The 16260-nt window shown below is 39.2% G+C and overlaps 1 protein-coding gene across 1 annotated transcript in view; it reads left to right on the top strand.

The window, feature by feature from the left end:
• Positions 1-15659, top strand: part of Nsl1 (NSL1, MIS12 kinetochore complex component) — a 31589-nt gene extending 15930 nt beyond the window's left edge. Inside the window, exons 5-6 of the mRNA XM_004626932.2 lie at positions 12679-12746; positions 14387-15659. Of these exons, the coding sequence (XP_004626989.1) occupies positions 12679-12746; positions 14387-14665 (347 nt within the window). The 3' untranslated portion in view covers positions 14666-15659. The remainder of the gene's footprint in view (positions 1-12678; positions 12747-14386) is intronic.
• Positions 15660-16260: the final 601 nt, after the last annotated feature.

Genomic DNA, 16260 nt, shown 5'->3' with positions numbered 1-16260 from the left:
ACAATAAATAAATGTAATAAATAAAAATAAATAAATAATTAAAAAAATTATAAAAAAAAAAAATCTGAGTCTATAGTTCAGCACAAAAGTCCTGACTTCAACAACTGGTACCAAAAAAGATGATACATTATGGCCTCTCTTCCCAAGCCTGCCTGAGCCACAGAACTTCAAAGTAGGCAACAACTGCTAATAGTTTTGTATGTCTAGTTTTATACCCTTACCAATATATTTGTGTACAGACAGCGACAGACATTTGTGCATTATTTTGTATTTATTTATTTATTTATTTATTTTAATTTTTGGTACAGGGTCTCACTATGCAGCTCACACTTGTCATTTTCAGCTTGCTCAGCGCTGGGATTACATGCATGCGCCACCACGCCCAGCTGCGCTGGCCAGCTCAGCAGGCCTCAGGGCAAGGCTGGCGCAGCATATGGTGCCAAGGATGTGCTTATTTTTTGAGATGCGGTCTCTAGTTCACCCTGCCCTTGATCTTGCTGTGATACCATGGTCTCTAACTTGCAGCACCCTCCTGGCTCAGCCTCCCAGATGTTGGGATTGTAGATGTGCATCACCACCCCGGCTTGTGCATTTTTTATTTACATAAATATTATATAGTACATTTTATTCTCACTTTTTTCACTCAGTAATGTAACATTGTTCAGCTTCCTGATTTTATTGGTAATTTCTTTTATTCTTTTTTTTTTTTTTTTTGGGTGGAATCGGGGATTGAACTCAGGCCCTTGTACTCGCCAGGGAAGTGCTTATTCTACTGAGCCATCTCCCCGGCCCCTTTATTGGTAATTTCTGTGTATGTTCATGTACTTATTTGAATCAGATTACATGCATACAATTCCAAGTTTTTTAAGAATTATTTTTATTTCTGCTTCTTCCCATTGTACTACTAACATCTTCATGTTTACTTTCAGTCTGTGGGCTCCATCTTCCAGGAAATCATTACTCTAATCCTTCAATTTTTCTTTATCAGCTAACTTTTATTTTTGTGTCCTTCTTGTTATTTCATAATTTATTTTTTTCTTATAAGGTGTGTTATGTCTCTTAGCTATTGGAGGATCACCGTCATTTTCAGACTGCTCTACTTTAATTTCTTCTGCAGTAAGTTCCGCTCCTTGACATTGGTTGTGTTGGCCGTTTTTCATAGTTTTAGCGTCCTCGTGTATTTTATAGTTTTGATTTTGAAGCTCTTATTTGACTAGCACTTGCCCTGTGCTTCATTTTCCTGTCTGTTTTCACTCTCCCCTACCCATTTTTTGGCCCTCTTGTTTTGTGGTTGCCTCCCTGACCCAGAGCCATCCCAGGCAAGAGCTGTATCTAGTATTGGCAGCAGAGGGCACCTCACCTCCCGGCTGGGTGCTGCAGGGAGTGTGGGCAGCAGGCAGTGGGTCCTGGCCAGGCCTGGAGGGTTTAGCCACTTCCCAGCATTTCTTCTGAAGCTGGAGCTAAGCTTTGGACCCCAGCAGTGGCGGGTGGCAGGCTTTTTAGTCTCCTTTTCAGTGTGGGAAAATTCATCTCAGCCTTTGCATTCGACAACTCTGAGCACATTGAACCCCACTTACTTTTTCAGAATGCAGATTCTTGGCTGTTTCTGCCAAGTGAGGACCAGTAGCTATACCTAGGCTTACAGCCTTTTCTGGTTTGTTGTTGTTATTATTCATAGAAATGTCTATCATGTTTATGCTTTGTTACGTCTTGGGGTTTTTTTTTTGTGTGTGTGGTCGGCTCAGCCTACCTGTGGGTGGGGCTGGTGCCATATGTGGTGCCGGAGATTGAACCATGGTCCCTGTACATTTGCCTGAGCAGTTGCTTTAGACTGCTGTGTTATCTTGTCAACTCCCTATTTAATGTCTTTTTAAAGAAGTTTTCTATATATGTTCAATGTTGTAAAAAAAAATGTAGGGAGTTTTATAAAATTCTGAGGCTAATTTGACTAATAACAATTTAGGCTGCTTTTAAAAAGCATTCTTGCTTAAAATCATAAGATCTTCCAGTTCAATTACCTGTATGTGTAATAAGCTTTAAACTCAGCATTCCCATACATGAACCAGATGTTTTTGTGGGTTTTTTTGACGGAACCGGGGATTGAACTCAGATCCTTGCATTTGCCAGTCAAGCACTTATCCTACTGAGCCATCTCCCCGGCCCCTGAACCAGATGTTTTAAGCTATTTCCTTTTTGCTGTAATCCCACTACCCATCTTGCAGTTTTTGTAAGGTGCCTCAGCTAGGTGCCCTTTTCTAAGACTGCTGTCTTCTTAAGTTTTTCTTCTTTGCGGGGGGTGGGGGTGAAACCGGGGATTGAACTCAGGCCCCTGTGCTTGCCAGGCAAGCACTTATTCTACTGAGCTATCTCCCCAGCCCCTTCTTTTTCATCTAAATACCACCACCTTAGAGTTTTTCACTAACCACTCTAATTACTCTAGACTGCCCCACCTGGTGTGGTGGTGCACACTTGTAATCTAGTGATTGGAAGGCTGAGACAGCAGTATTGCTGCAAGTTCAAGACCAGCCTGGGTCCATAGGCAATTTCAAGGCCTTGAACTGCATAGTGAGACCCTGTCTCAAAACAAAATAGACTGCCCTTGGCTCTTTATCATACATTTATTTCCTTAATAATCTGTTATAATTTAGTTATGTGTTTGTGTTTATTTCCTTATTCATGGTCTGTCTCTCACATAACCCAAAGCTCTGTGAGGTTTTCCCCAACATATTCACATTATGTGTACCCAGGATTATTGCACCATGCTCAGTCATAGTGAGTGACCATTACCCACCTGCCGGTTTATTCTGTCCTACATGCTTGCCAGACCATTCCCTATGTGGAGGTTACAGTGGTAAGCACTGGCACCATGTTCTTGCTTTGTGGAGTTTACATTCTAATGGAAAAAAAAAAAATTGACAAATACAAAAAAGTGATTCCAGTGTTAGGACAGTGTGTTTAGGGGATGGGGAACACGTTTTTTTAGGCAGCACTGCCTCTGACAATGGTAAAGGTTGAAGAGCTGTCCAAGCAGAGAGGAGAGGTATAGAACAAAGTTCCCGCATCAGGATGAGCTTGAGTAGTCCTGTGCTCAAGCCCCGAGCAGTGTGATAGTGGAGTGAGTCAGCATGGCAGGGTGAGGGCAGTGCTGGCCGAGGCGTACCCCACAGGAGGGACCCACTGCACTACAGCGGCCTGTGTGATTAGGCAGGGGCTGCAGAGGATGTAGCAGCCCAGAATGGGCTCAGCAAATTTCTCTGGAAGAACCATAAGTCACTGCTTAGTTTTTTGGGTTTTTTCACCAGGGCTTTACTTTCTCATAGCTGTAATTCGTGGTTTTATTTACCTCTTCAGAAGTCAGTACAAAGCAGCTGTCCCTCACTGTGCATGCTCACTTGTTCATAAGCATAAATACAGTGAAAACAGAAAGGAAGTATTTAGTTAATACATTTGTGCTGAACTTCTGAATTCGTGCAGGCCTTTAGAAGTTCATGTTTCCTTGTTTAGTCAGTGCAGAGGCCCGAAAGCCAAGCAAGGCCGATTACTCAATGTTTCGTTTCCACTTTTTCATTTCCCCATGTTAGAAGGCAAGTGACTGGGGAAGGCAGTGTTCTCAAGGGTGCCTGACTTCCACATTTTTAGGAACAGATTTGGTTTTTTCAGTGTCCTTGCAGCAGTCTACTGATTAGCTGTGCACCAGCATAATCCCATAGATGTGGCTCTTGTTTGTCAGCAGTAACCTTTCATAATCCTAGTCATGTAACAAGGGCTTCATGTTGTCTTCTCTTTTTGTAAAGTCCTTAAATTAATTGAAGTGATTCTCGTTTGTTTTTTTTTCTTGCCCTTCACTGAGTAGTGATGGGAAGGAGCTATTTTGAGTTTTTCTACAGTAGACTTAATGATACTTCCAGTTCCTTGCTGACCCTACAAGCAGAGGATTTAAGGCAGTCTCCTCGTATAGGGTTTTTCAGGTAGCACTTACTTCTAAGCAGTTCTGTTTTAAAACTTATATTGAAGTCTGAACTTTGAAGTGCATTTCCTCTTGAAAAAAACTATAACTGCTATACATGGGCAAGTTTCCAGGGTATCCTTCAAAAGCCTGTGTAGCCTCCACTGTAACGGGAACACTACACGTTTTTATGAAAAATTCAAGGGATAACACATTTTAGGTGTGTCCTACTACATGTGTAAGTAGGACTCCAGGGGCACAGTTTGGTTATTTACACATCACAATTTGCAGAGAGGGGGAGGAGTGGTGGGGGTTCCCTGAAGCTGTCACTAAGGCTGTAAACAGCAGACTGAGAAGACTGTACAAGGAACTCACACAATTGCCCTCATGGCTTGGACCAGCCATCTGTATGGGAGACACTGCTAAGTCATGTATTTGTGTATCAGGAGTACTAGATTTGCTCACCTATTTAGCTACACAGTATGAAAAATTCATTTAGAATGACCTTAAATAAGAGAGCAAAAAGTATATATTTTGAATTTTCCTAAGTAAATGTTAAACTCGAAAGTGACATTTTTGATGCATTTACAGAATCATATTTAGTGATCATTTTAATTGTGCCCATCTCTATTTTTTAAATTTTTTTAAATTATTGATACCTCAATTTAAACATAAAGGGTTTATTTAAATATTATAAAATTAATAGTTAAAATAACTATTCCTAGGCTTCTGTTATTAATTCTCCAGATCTAATTTTTTTTTTAATTTCAAGAGATTTTTCGGGCCAGGCAGATAGCTCAGCAGACTAAAGCAGCTGCTTAGGCAGAGCACAGGGACTGGGGTTCAATCCTCAGCACTACAAGCTGTGACGGCCCCACCCCTGGGGCTAGCTGAGACAGTGACTGAGACTGAGTGTGGTGGTGTGTGTGCCTGTAATCCCAGCATTTGGGAGGCTAAAAACAGGATGATCACTATGAGTCTGATCTGTGCAGTGAGACCCTGTAGACCCTTAAATACATTGTTTTTTAAAAAAGAGATTTTCATTATTTTGAAGCTAGTTTTCCATTAGTTTATATCCTTATGAAGAATGTAACTCCTGGCAAATAATACTTTGGAAAGTTATATAGAGAATGTAAAAGAACACATGCTTTGGACTCTAGAAGTTGTGAGTTCTAATTCTGTTTAATTATAGATTCATTTCTTGGCATCTGTTTATCAGATGAGGCTGATGAAATCTTGCCTCACAGATTGCTAAACTTGCATAAGGTAGGAATGCATGGTGACCCATACTGCTGAGGGGTCCATGAAACAATTTTAAGAAGCTTTTGTGTCTGTATTCCTCTCCTGAACTCCTTCCTTTCATAGCCAAGTTTCTCCGAAGAATCACCTATAATTGCCAGCTTTACTTTTAGTCTTTCATTCTTACTAAAAAAACCCAGTAATGTGCAGTATTTATGTTACATAGTTAACAGTATGTAAATGTTTTTCTAGCTGAGTCAGGTGACAACTGCCATATTTTCTTGAACAGCTAGCTTCCCACCACCTTCTGGAATGATAATTGCTTATTTTTCTGTTTGTCTTCGTGCCCTGTTGTGCCTACAACTGTTTCTTTCCCAGAGTTCCTCCCCATAGAGTAAACATTTCAGGTTAGCCATCAAGTGCACTTTTGAACCCTTTTTCTTTTCCTTGGGAATATTTCCCTGGAAGCTTCTACCTTCCTACTCCAGTCTGGACTAGCTGTGCTGTAGGCCTGCTGCAGCTCTTTCATCCTGTCTGCTCCTTTCATCATCTTCTGAGAATTTCCTTTCTTTCCTGTTTTGGATCATGTTTCCCTGTTTTCTCCCATTTCTTGATTTATTCCCCTGTTTTATTAGAGAACATCCTGTACCATCCACCTCCTACTGCTTTTCTTTTCTTTTTTTTTTTTTTTTTTTTTTTTTCCCTTCTACTGCTTTTCCCCAGCCCATCTAGTAACAAATCTTCTTTGAAGGCAACTCTCTCAGAACGCCTGAGAATTTCTTCTTTTGATCTCAGCACTCTTTGTGCATCCACATCAAACTCCCTTAGCTTTCTCCATCGTATCTATTGAGTACAAACTCTGTGTTCCAGGTACTGTGCTAACGCCAGAGATGAGACAAAGAGGTTCTGGTGCCCTAGGAAAATCTGGAAAATGCCCAAGAATTCCTAAGTTCTCACTGGAGTCCACACTGCCCTCTAGTGGTCGTTTAGAGACAGTAGGAGGAAGTTTTTGATCACCATAGTAATGGGAAGGCTGTAGTTGGGAAAGAGATAATAAATGTCTAACGTGTCCTGCGTAACTGTGGAATATCCCAGTAGACGTTCATGTCTTTCATATACACACTCAAACTACTTTTTGTACTTTTTACATTTGTATTGCCTTGTAACAGATGAAAAACAGTCATTATTTAGGAGTGAGTTTACTAAAGTAGCATAAGGTGTTGTAGGAATTTTTTGTATTAATCATTACTAATACAGTCTCTAAGAATTGTGGAAAACAGCTTCACAAACCAATCAGTATAGTTATCAGTGCTACTGATAAAACATTAGATAGACTCTCTTAGGGGATAATTTTATAAACTATATACTTCTTCATTGTTATCACATGGTTTATAAAATAACCTATCAAGAGATTCTGCTTAATGTGTGTATATATTGTGGTTCAGCATTCAGTGCACAACTTGATGAATTTGTAACCACCACCTGACCTGGATATAGAGTGTCTGCAGAGTTGGAAAACTTTTTAAAAATACTATATTTTCAGACTGGGTGTGGTGGTGCATGCCTGTAATCCCAGCGCTGGGAAGGCTGATAACAGGAGGATCACTATGAATCTGAGCTGCGCAGTAAGACCCTGTACCAAATACATTAAAAATAACAATAGTATATTTTCAACAAATCTGCCTGTTACATTTTTGTAATCTCCAGAAATTCTAGAAGCATAATGCAGATATATTTTAGCAAGAATATTGTATTTTTTCAGATTATAAGTGGGCCTGTTACTTTAAACATAGAAGTATTTTACCTGAAAAGTTACATTGAGATTGAGGCAAAAAGACAGTTGAGGGGCTGGAGAGATGGCTCAGTGGTCTAAAGCACCTACTTAGAACAAGCTTAGCAAAGCATCAGGGACCACGGTTCGATCCCCCAGCACCACATGCCAGCCAGCCCCGCCCCCTGGTGGGCTGAGCTGGCCACACACACACCACACACACTCTCTCTCTCTAATAAATAAATAAATAAATAAATAAAATTAAAAAAAAAAGACAGTTGAGGGTATTATTTGAAAATGTGGCTAATCCCTATAAATCCTGTTTCCAGTTTTTCAGACACTATAACATTTTGTTATACAAACACTTTCCTTATATCCCTTTCTGGTCATTATTCAGTTCTCCCAGAGGTGTCCACTGTTCTGACAATATACAGATTGGTTTTACTTGTGTTATTGGAGTTTTGTGTGTATGTGTGTGTGATAGACAGACAGGGTCTCACTATGTAGTTCAGCTCAGGCTGGCTTGAATTCATTATGTAGCCAAGGATGGCCTTAAACTCACAGCAATGCTCCTGCCTCAGCCTCCCAAGTGCTGAGATTATAGGTGTGCACCTCCACACCGGACTGGTTTCATCTGTTCTGAACATCATAAAACATCCATTGTGCACTGCACATTCTTACTTCATCTTCTCTGATGTAGTGCTGCTCTTTCCTGTGATATCCATACATGTTTGAGAGTAGTAAGAGCTCTTTTCTTTGGTAATATTCCACTCTGTTCTTAAAAACTATTCATCGTGTATTGTTCATCATTTGGATTTTTGTGGATTTTGGCTAAATGAATGAACATTCTTCTATTGTCTTTACATTCATTTCTCCCCCCCCCCCTTTTTGGCGGAACCGGGGATTGAACTCAGGCCCTTGCGCTTGCCAGGGAAGCACTTATTCTACTGAGCCATCTCCCTGGTCCCTTTACACTCATTTCTGACAGACATATATCTAGAAAAGGAATCTTCAGGTCATATGGTAGGCATATGTTTAGCTTTTTTGAGACAGGGTCTTGCTATCTAGCCCAGGTCAGCCTTGAATTGGACGCAATCCTCCTGCATGCTGGGATTATAGGCATGTGCCACCACACTCAGCTTATATGTTTAGCTTGTACTGCTGTTACTAAAAAGTTTTCCTAAGTGGTTATATATGTTTACTTCTTTTAGCAGGTATGATAAATAATTCCATTTGTCCCTTATACTGAAATTTGATATTGCTAGGCTATTATTTGTTTTTTATATATTTAGATGTATTTCACATTTTAAATGAATTTTGTCATAAGCTGTGAGAAATTTGTATAAATTATATTAAAGGGATATGTAACCTTTATATGCATTTATAAATAAAGCTTACTGTGTTAGCTTTCTGTTATTATAAGAAATACCTGAGACAATCAAGTTATAGGAAAAAAAGACTTATTTTGGCTCAGTTTTCAAAGTTTCAGTCTGACCAGTTCACTTCATTGCTTTGTCCTGAGGTGGAACAGCATGGCCTCTGCACCTAACAGAGGAAGACTGCTCAGCTCCTAGCTAGGCAGCAGGAGAGAGGCAGGCTGCAGGCCCACGGCCTCCCAGGTAGAGGCACTGGGCCTTTAGCACGTGAAGTTTTGGAGAACATTCCAGATCCAAACTGTAGTATTGACAGGATTATAATTTCTGCCTAAGGAAATCTGATCTCTACCTAAGGCGTGTTAGATTAGTTGTCTTTTGTTGCCTGGAAAATTATCTTGAAGTTTAACAGCTTAAAACAATAATTAACATTTACTGTCTCTTACAATTTCTGAGTCATTGACCTGGTAGTAGTTCAGCTGAGTGCTGTGGCCTAAGCCTTTCACCAGGTCCTAGGCAAGCAGTCCGGGCTCTGGGACTCTGCTTCTAGGCCCACTCACGTGGCTGCTGGCCAAATGAGGTTTGCCTCCTGCAGCATGGCTGTCTGCAGACCTCCCAGAATAAGTGATGGAGGGAGAAGACAGAGATTGTTGTCTTTTAGCAAACTAGTCTTGGAAGTGACTGCGTTCGCTTGAACTGTAATTTATAGGTCGCACTAGCTAGCATGGGAAAGGACTGCGCAAGGGTGTTCCTGCTGACTAGAGCTGGGCTGCTGAGGTCTTGCAGAGCAGCTCGTGCACATAGGGCCCTCTTTTGGAGTGATTGGAGGCAAAATACCCATAAAACATCTCACTTCACCCATATTAAAGTATGTAATTCATGCACAATATATTCAGAATGTTGTGCAACTCATTCCAGAACATTGCTTCCAGAACATTTTCATTACCCCGTTTTCCTCCTCGCCCAGTCATGACAGCTAGTCTCTTTAGGTTGCCCAGGTTGACTCCAAATTTTTGATTCTTGTGCCTCAGCCTCCTGAGCAGCTGGGATTATAGGCATGTAGGACCATGCCTGGATACTTGTCCTTTTTTGTGGCTGAATAATATTAATGTTTATTTTGTTGTTTGGTGGAGTGTTTATATGATACGCCTAGTTAGTTTATAATATTATTTATTCCTCTGTTCCCTTACTGATCTTCTAACCTTTATTGCAAGTTGATATTGAAATCTCTTTTACTATTGAAGTGTTGCTTCTTTCGTTTTTGTCAGGTTTTTATGTTGTTCAGAGCTCTGTTAGGCTTATTAGTAAGTTTTTAACTGTTAGCTCTTCTGACTGGATTGGCCTTTTTACCAATATATTCTCTCATAACAATTTTGAATTTAAGGTCTGTTTGATGTTAGCAAAACCATTCCAGCTCTGTTTTGATTACTGTTTGCAAGAAACAGCCTAAGTTTACTCTTTCACTTTCAACCCGTGAATCTGTTTTAAATAAAATACAGTTGCATCATATCTTTATTCATTTGTGTACTTCTGCTTTTAATTGGAGAGTTTTTAATTATTTAAATGAATTACTGATAAAGATTTTTCTTCTGCCATTTTGGTGTTTTCTGTATTGGCTTACCTTTTTGTTCCTCAGTTTTTTCATTACTACTTTTTTTAAGTTTAATTGATGTTTTTATAGTATGCCATTTTTATTTCCTACACAACTTTTAGTGGCTTCCCTAAAGATTGCAATTCATGTCTTAAATTTATAGTAATGTAATTCAAAACCAGCTTAATTTCTGTACTACATAGTTTCAGTATTACTTAATTTCCCCTTCTATACAGCTTTGTCCCTCTCCCTTTTTGTTGTCATTGTCACAGATTATATTCGTATACATTGTTTATTCATTACTACAAATTTATAATTACCTATTTGTTTTTTAAGTCATGCAAAGAAGAGTTATGGTGGGTTTTAATATTTACCTATGTAGTTATGATCATTGGTATCTTTTTTATTATTATTATAATTTCAGCTTGAAAAACACGTTTAATACCTTTATAGTGCAGTTCTATTAAATGATGGTCTCCTTTAACTTTATGAGAATATCTGCATTTCTCCTTCACTATTGAAGGATGTTTTGCCCTGATAGCAAATTCTTTGGCACTTTAACTGTGTCATTTATCTTACTGCTTTCTGTTCTTGTTTCTGATGAAACATTGGCTGTTGGGTTTTTTTTTTTGTTTGTTTGTTTGTTTCTTTCTTTTTTGGGGGATCCTTTAACTATGGTAAGTTCTTTCTCGTATACTGCTTTCAAGATTGTCTTTCAAGGGCTGGTGAGATGGCTCAGTGGTCTAAAGCACCCACTTAGAACAAGCTAAGTTTAAGCAAAGCACAGGTACCACGGTTCAATCCCCCAGCACCACATGCCAGCCAGCCCCGCCCCCTGGTGGGCTGAGCTGGCCACACACAAAATAAATAAATAAATTAATTTTAAAAAAAAAGATTGTCTTTCAAGCTTTTGATTATGTCTTGATAATAGCTTTTTCTAGTTTATTCTTCTTGAAATTTGTTGAGCTTTTTGAATGTGTAGATTTGTTCTTTTTTCATCAAATTTAGGAAGTGTAATGGCCATCATTTCTTTAAATATTGTTTTTGCCATTCATTGAGAGTTCAGTTATGCATCTATTGGTGTGCTTCAGTGTCCATGAGCTTCATAGACTCTGTTTATTATCTTTAATTACTTTTTTCTTTCTGTCTTTCAGACTAGATATGTTATTTGACCTATCTTCACATTCATTTTTTTTTTTTTCTTTTGCCTGTTCAAATCTGCTATCAAAATCTCTAGTACAGGGCCAGAGAGATAGCTCAGTAGAGTAAGTGCTTGCCTGGCAAGCTCAGGGTCCTAAATTCAATCTCTGGTACCACAAAAAAAAAAAAAAAATCTCTAGTAAATTTTTCATTTCAACTGTCTTACCTTTCAACTCCATAATTTCTGTTTGTTTCCTTTGTATAATTTCAATTTCTTCCTGATACTCTCTTTTATTATTATAATTGTTTTAATTTTTTGGTCCTTTAGAAACAGGATCTCACTGTGCAGTTCAGGAAGGCCTTGAACTTACTTTATAGCCCATGCTGGTCCCGGTCTCATAATGATCCTCTTGCCTCGGCCTCCTGAGTGCTGGGATTATAGGTACCATGACCAGCAATACTTTTTTTTTTTTTTTTTTTTTTGTGGAATTGGGGATTGAACTCAGACCCTTGTGCTTGCCAGGGAAGCGCTTATTCCACTGAGCCATCTCCCCGGCCCCAATACTCTCTTTTGATGACACACATCATTCTTGCTTTCCTGGCAGTTCTGCCTCTGTTATAATAAAAAAATAAGGAACTTTTGCTACCTATATACATTAGCTGTTAATTTATTTATTTTAAACCAGCCCAAATAAGCACTTCCCTGGTAAGCACCAGGGCCTGAGTTCAATCCCTGGTTCCACAAAAAAAAAAAAAAAAAAAAAACCAGCCTGAGAGTTCCTCTTCACTCAGTATAGCCCAGGCAAGTCAGCATGCAGTTCTTTGTCCATAGGACTTACATCTAGGCACAGCCTCAGTTTATTTTTTTTTTTATTTTTTTTTAAATATTTATTTATTTATTTATTTATTTTGTGTGTGTGTGTGACCAGCCCAGCCCACCAGGGGGCGGGGCTGGCTGGCATGTGGTGCTGGGGGATTGAACCACGGTCCCTCTGCTTTGCTTTGCTTAGCTTGTTCTAAGTAGGTGCTTTAGACCACTGAGCCATCTCACCAGCCCCCACAGCCTCAGTTTAAATGATGTTTTCAATTTATAAAATTCAGAGTAATTATTTCTGTTTATATAAATTTGTGCTGATAGTGTTCAAGATCCTAAGCAAAGTGGTAGATAGCACATAGGGTGGATGTGGGCCTTCTTTAGACACACGCGCTTATTTTTTTTTTTTTTTTTTTTTTTGCGGAACCAGAGAGTGAACTCAGGCCCTTGCTTTTGCCAGGCAAGCACTTATTCTACTGAGCTGTTTCCCCTGCCCCAACACGGGCTTTCTTGACTGTGGTAATGGATGCTGTCTACTGTTTATGCTGCTTTTAGTTTTACTCTACTGTCTTAATGTTCTCATTGGTGTTTCATTTAACTAAATAAATATAATAGGACACTTTTAATAATTATGAATATTCTGTTAATAGGTTACAAAGTACTCTCAGAAAAATGAAGCTAATTAATCCTAGAAGAGTGCTGTTCAGACAGTATAGCTCTGTCCAGGTAGCACCTACATGCTTTTATGATTTGCTATTAGATTTTTTTAAAAAACTGAAATACTGTTTGCTTGTTTGTTTATAGCTTCTTGTATGGAAAATTTGAAATGCAGAGGAGCAACCATAGCTAAAGAGATCAGTGAAGCCATGAAGGTAAAACTATGTGCCAAAAAAATACAAAATGAACAGATGTGTGTGGCTATGTATTTGCTTTCAGCATTTGTATATGTTTTGGTCTACTGTAATGTATATTCTTAGTAGTCTTTTCAGTAGATCTTTTAATACATTATTAAGCAACAGTAGCGTTCACAATGCTGTTTATCAGGCACCTGTTACTATGTGCCAGGTATTAGACTTGGTTTTAGGGCTTGGTTACTGCATGTTAGCAGTCCATCAAATAATTTTGGATAATAATACTAGCCAGCATTTATTTATTGAGCTCTTGGGCAAACTAAGCAGTAGCTGACTACTTTACATTTATTTCCTCTTAATTTTATTCTAATCCTACAAGATAGGTACTGTTATTTTCCCTTTTTAGGTATGAGGAAACTGAGGCACCAGGAGATTAAATAGGTTGCCAGATAAGTAGCTAAGCCCTGGGATTGAGAATCTGTATCCCCACTCCTACATGCCAGTGGTGGGACTCAGGGCCTCACATGTGCTAAACACATACTTACCACTAAGCTATACCCAGCCCTAGAATCTATACCTTTAACCACCATGTTATACTATTTCTCTAACTGGAGAATAAATATTGCTATAATAAAAATATTTACATTTTAGTATTTATTTTACCTAAGCAGGAAAACATTTGACTTTCTAGTATATGAAAATTATCTTTGAAACTCCTTCAAATCTCCCTTTCTTCTTTTTTTTTTTGCGGAACTGGGGATTGAACTCAGGCCCTAACACTTGCCAGGGAAGCACTTATTCTACTGAGCCATCTCCCTGTCCCCAAATCTCCCCTGTTCTGATGTTAATTTCCTAAAACATTTTGAGCTTTGGATTGATTGTGTGATTTTCTGGTGCTCATCTGACTCTTACTCCTGTCATCTGTGGGTTTTTTTTTACATTGTATCGGCAGAGTTGAGTATTTATTATGACAGAGAGACAAGATCTACAGAGCCTAAAGTTAGTACTGTCTGGCCTTTTGTAGGGAAAATGTGTTAGTCCTTGCTGTTCCAATTTCTAAAGTATTCCTTATCCTAAAGTAAAGAATTCCAGACATTAAATCCTCAGCTCTGAGTTTCCGTTACTGGAACATTACCAGCGTTGTAAAAAAAGAGCATATCCTTTAGTCTTAACTTCTTAGGTAGAATCTCTCAGCTTAAACTGTTAGGTTGAAGATTTTAATCAAATATTCCTGACCTCGAAAACTAGGTCTCAGAAAACTGCTCGACCTGTAAAGACTTTTTTTTTGGTGGGGGGTGGAGTACTGGGCATCAAACTTAGGACCTGTGCTTGCCAGGCAGATGCTGTGCCACTGAGTTAAACCCTGGCTCTTGGGGCTGGTGAGATGGCTCAGTGGTCTAAAGCACGGACCTAGATAGAACAAGCTTAGCAAAGCACAGGGACCACGGTTCAATCCCCCAGCACCACATGCCAGCCAGCCCCGCCCCCTGGTGGGCTGAGCTGGCCACACACACACACACACACACACACACACACACAAATAAATAAAATTAAATTTAAAAAAAAAAAAACAAAAAACCCTGGCTGTAACCTAAAGAATTTATAATGTCATGTATCCTGCCCTCCTCTTGTCTTTTAACATGACCTTAATTTTTTTACAGACTTTGCCTGTATTGATTGAACAAGCTGATGGATTTTCTCAGGTTTTAAGGATGCAGCCTGTTATCCAGCTCCAGAGGATCCACCAAGAAGTCTTTTCTAGTGGTGACTGGAAACCAGACCCTAAACCTGAGAGCTCTGTGACATCGATAGAAACCACACCCACAACCACTGCTCCCAGGCCAGCCTCTGGTGTGGTACTGAAAAGAAGGCGACCTTCAGACTGCCCCCAGAGAAAGTGGTATCCATTGCGGCCCAAGAGAGTTAACCTGCATACGTGAAACTCTTTGCTCGCTTGGGGAGTTGGAAATAGGGTCTGTGAACATTTGCATTACAGCCTACGTGCCTAGACAGGGCTTCATTTAAAACATTCAAGTAACTCTTACAAAAATATAACTCTCTGCTAGGATATGGTATAGTATATTTTTTCACTCATCATTTGATCTGTAGTAGATGAGTAGTATTTTTTAATTACAATTTTTAAAAATACGGGCACAAAGCACATCAGTGGACATTAAATGCAAATTGGTACTGTGCTTAAATGCCATCAGTTCTTGGCTGCCTTGCAGCTTTTGTGAAATTCCATGAGAAGCCTATTCTGCTGGGTTTCCCTCAGGGCTTTTTTCCCTTTAGGAGGAGGGCTGCATAATAGTTATTTAGTGCTGAAAACAAATCAGTTCTACACAACAGCTGCTTTTCTTTTTAGATGCAGCTATTTTATTTATTTATGATGCTGAGTTTTGAACCCAGGGTCTTGGGCATGTAATACATGACCTTTACCACTGAGCCCCCATCCCTAAGTGCAGTTTATCAAACTCATGCAGATGCCAAGGCCAGCTTTGGCTTTGTTATTCTAAATTCAGCTAATTTGCATTTGTGGGATTAATTTTAATTTTGGAAGTTTTTTTTTCTGGTAAGACAGCTGTTATTTTTTTTAAGACAACTATTATTGATCCAAGATTTTTTCTTTTTTTTTTTTTTAAGAATTAGTCTGAAACCTAAGCATGTAGCCTGTATCTCTTGCCCATACTTTTGTAATTCATAGACCTTTTACACAAGTTGACATGGAGCTAGTAATTTCTATTTAGGAGTCTTCATTTCTTTCTAGGTAGGGCCTTCCAATTGAAAATATTTATCAGATTGATACACAACAGATTGTCATTGTGCAGCAATTGCAGTCATTCTGAACTGTTTCTTGTCTAAGGATGCTTGTATATCAGAGTTATAATCATTGATAGAGGCCCCAAAAAGCATCCTGTCTACACTTTAGACCTTACCTACAGCTTGTGATAGTTCCACTGTGTGTTACACTGTTCAGTGTAGGTAAGACACCTGATTTGCCAGCTGTTTCCCCTTTTGCTATCTATCATGCCTTCATTTTGAGAAGAATTTGCTAATCATGGCTTAAAAAAAACATGTACTTCTCTGGCTCATTATATCTTAAGAATCATATACGTCTGTATTTGTCTACTCAGTCTCACTGAAGAAAACTTGCCATGCCACTTTATAACATTCTTGTGTTTTATGTTTTAATGTTACATCTGTATATTTGTATATAGCACTGTTCTATTTTGTATTAAAATAATGTATAGAGACTAAGATCTTGAACTGTATTTTAGTGTTGTCTTGGGCGTTTTTGTTTTTTGTTACAAGGTCTTACTATACAGCTCAGACTTGTGATCCTCCTGTCTCAGCCTCCCCAGTGCTGGGATTACATCCATGTGCCGCCACACCCAATTTCAGTGGCCGGCTCAGTGTGGGGCCAGCAAGGCGTGCAATACCGGGGATCAAACGCAGGTCTTTATGCTGGCCAGGCAGGCGCTTAGACCTCCGTGCTACCTCCCTGGACTCTTGGACGTTCTTGAGCTCAGCTTTC

Source organism: Octodon degus, unplaced genomic scaffold (genome assembly GCF_000260255.1).
Source record: "Octodon degus isolate 3935 unplaced genomic scaffold, OctDeg1.0 scaffold00017, whole genome shotgun sequence".
Lineage (NCBI taxonomy): Eukaryota > Metazoa > Chordata > Mammalia > Rodentia > Octodontidae > Octodon > Octodon degus.
The sequence above is the reverse complement of the archived record's forward strand: the minus strand, read 5'-3'. Positions and strand labels throughout refer to the sequence as shown.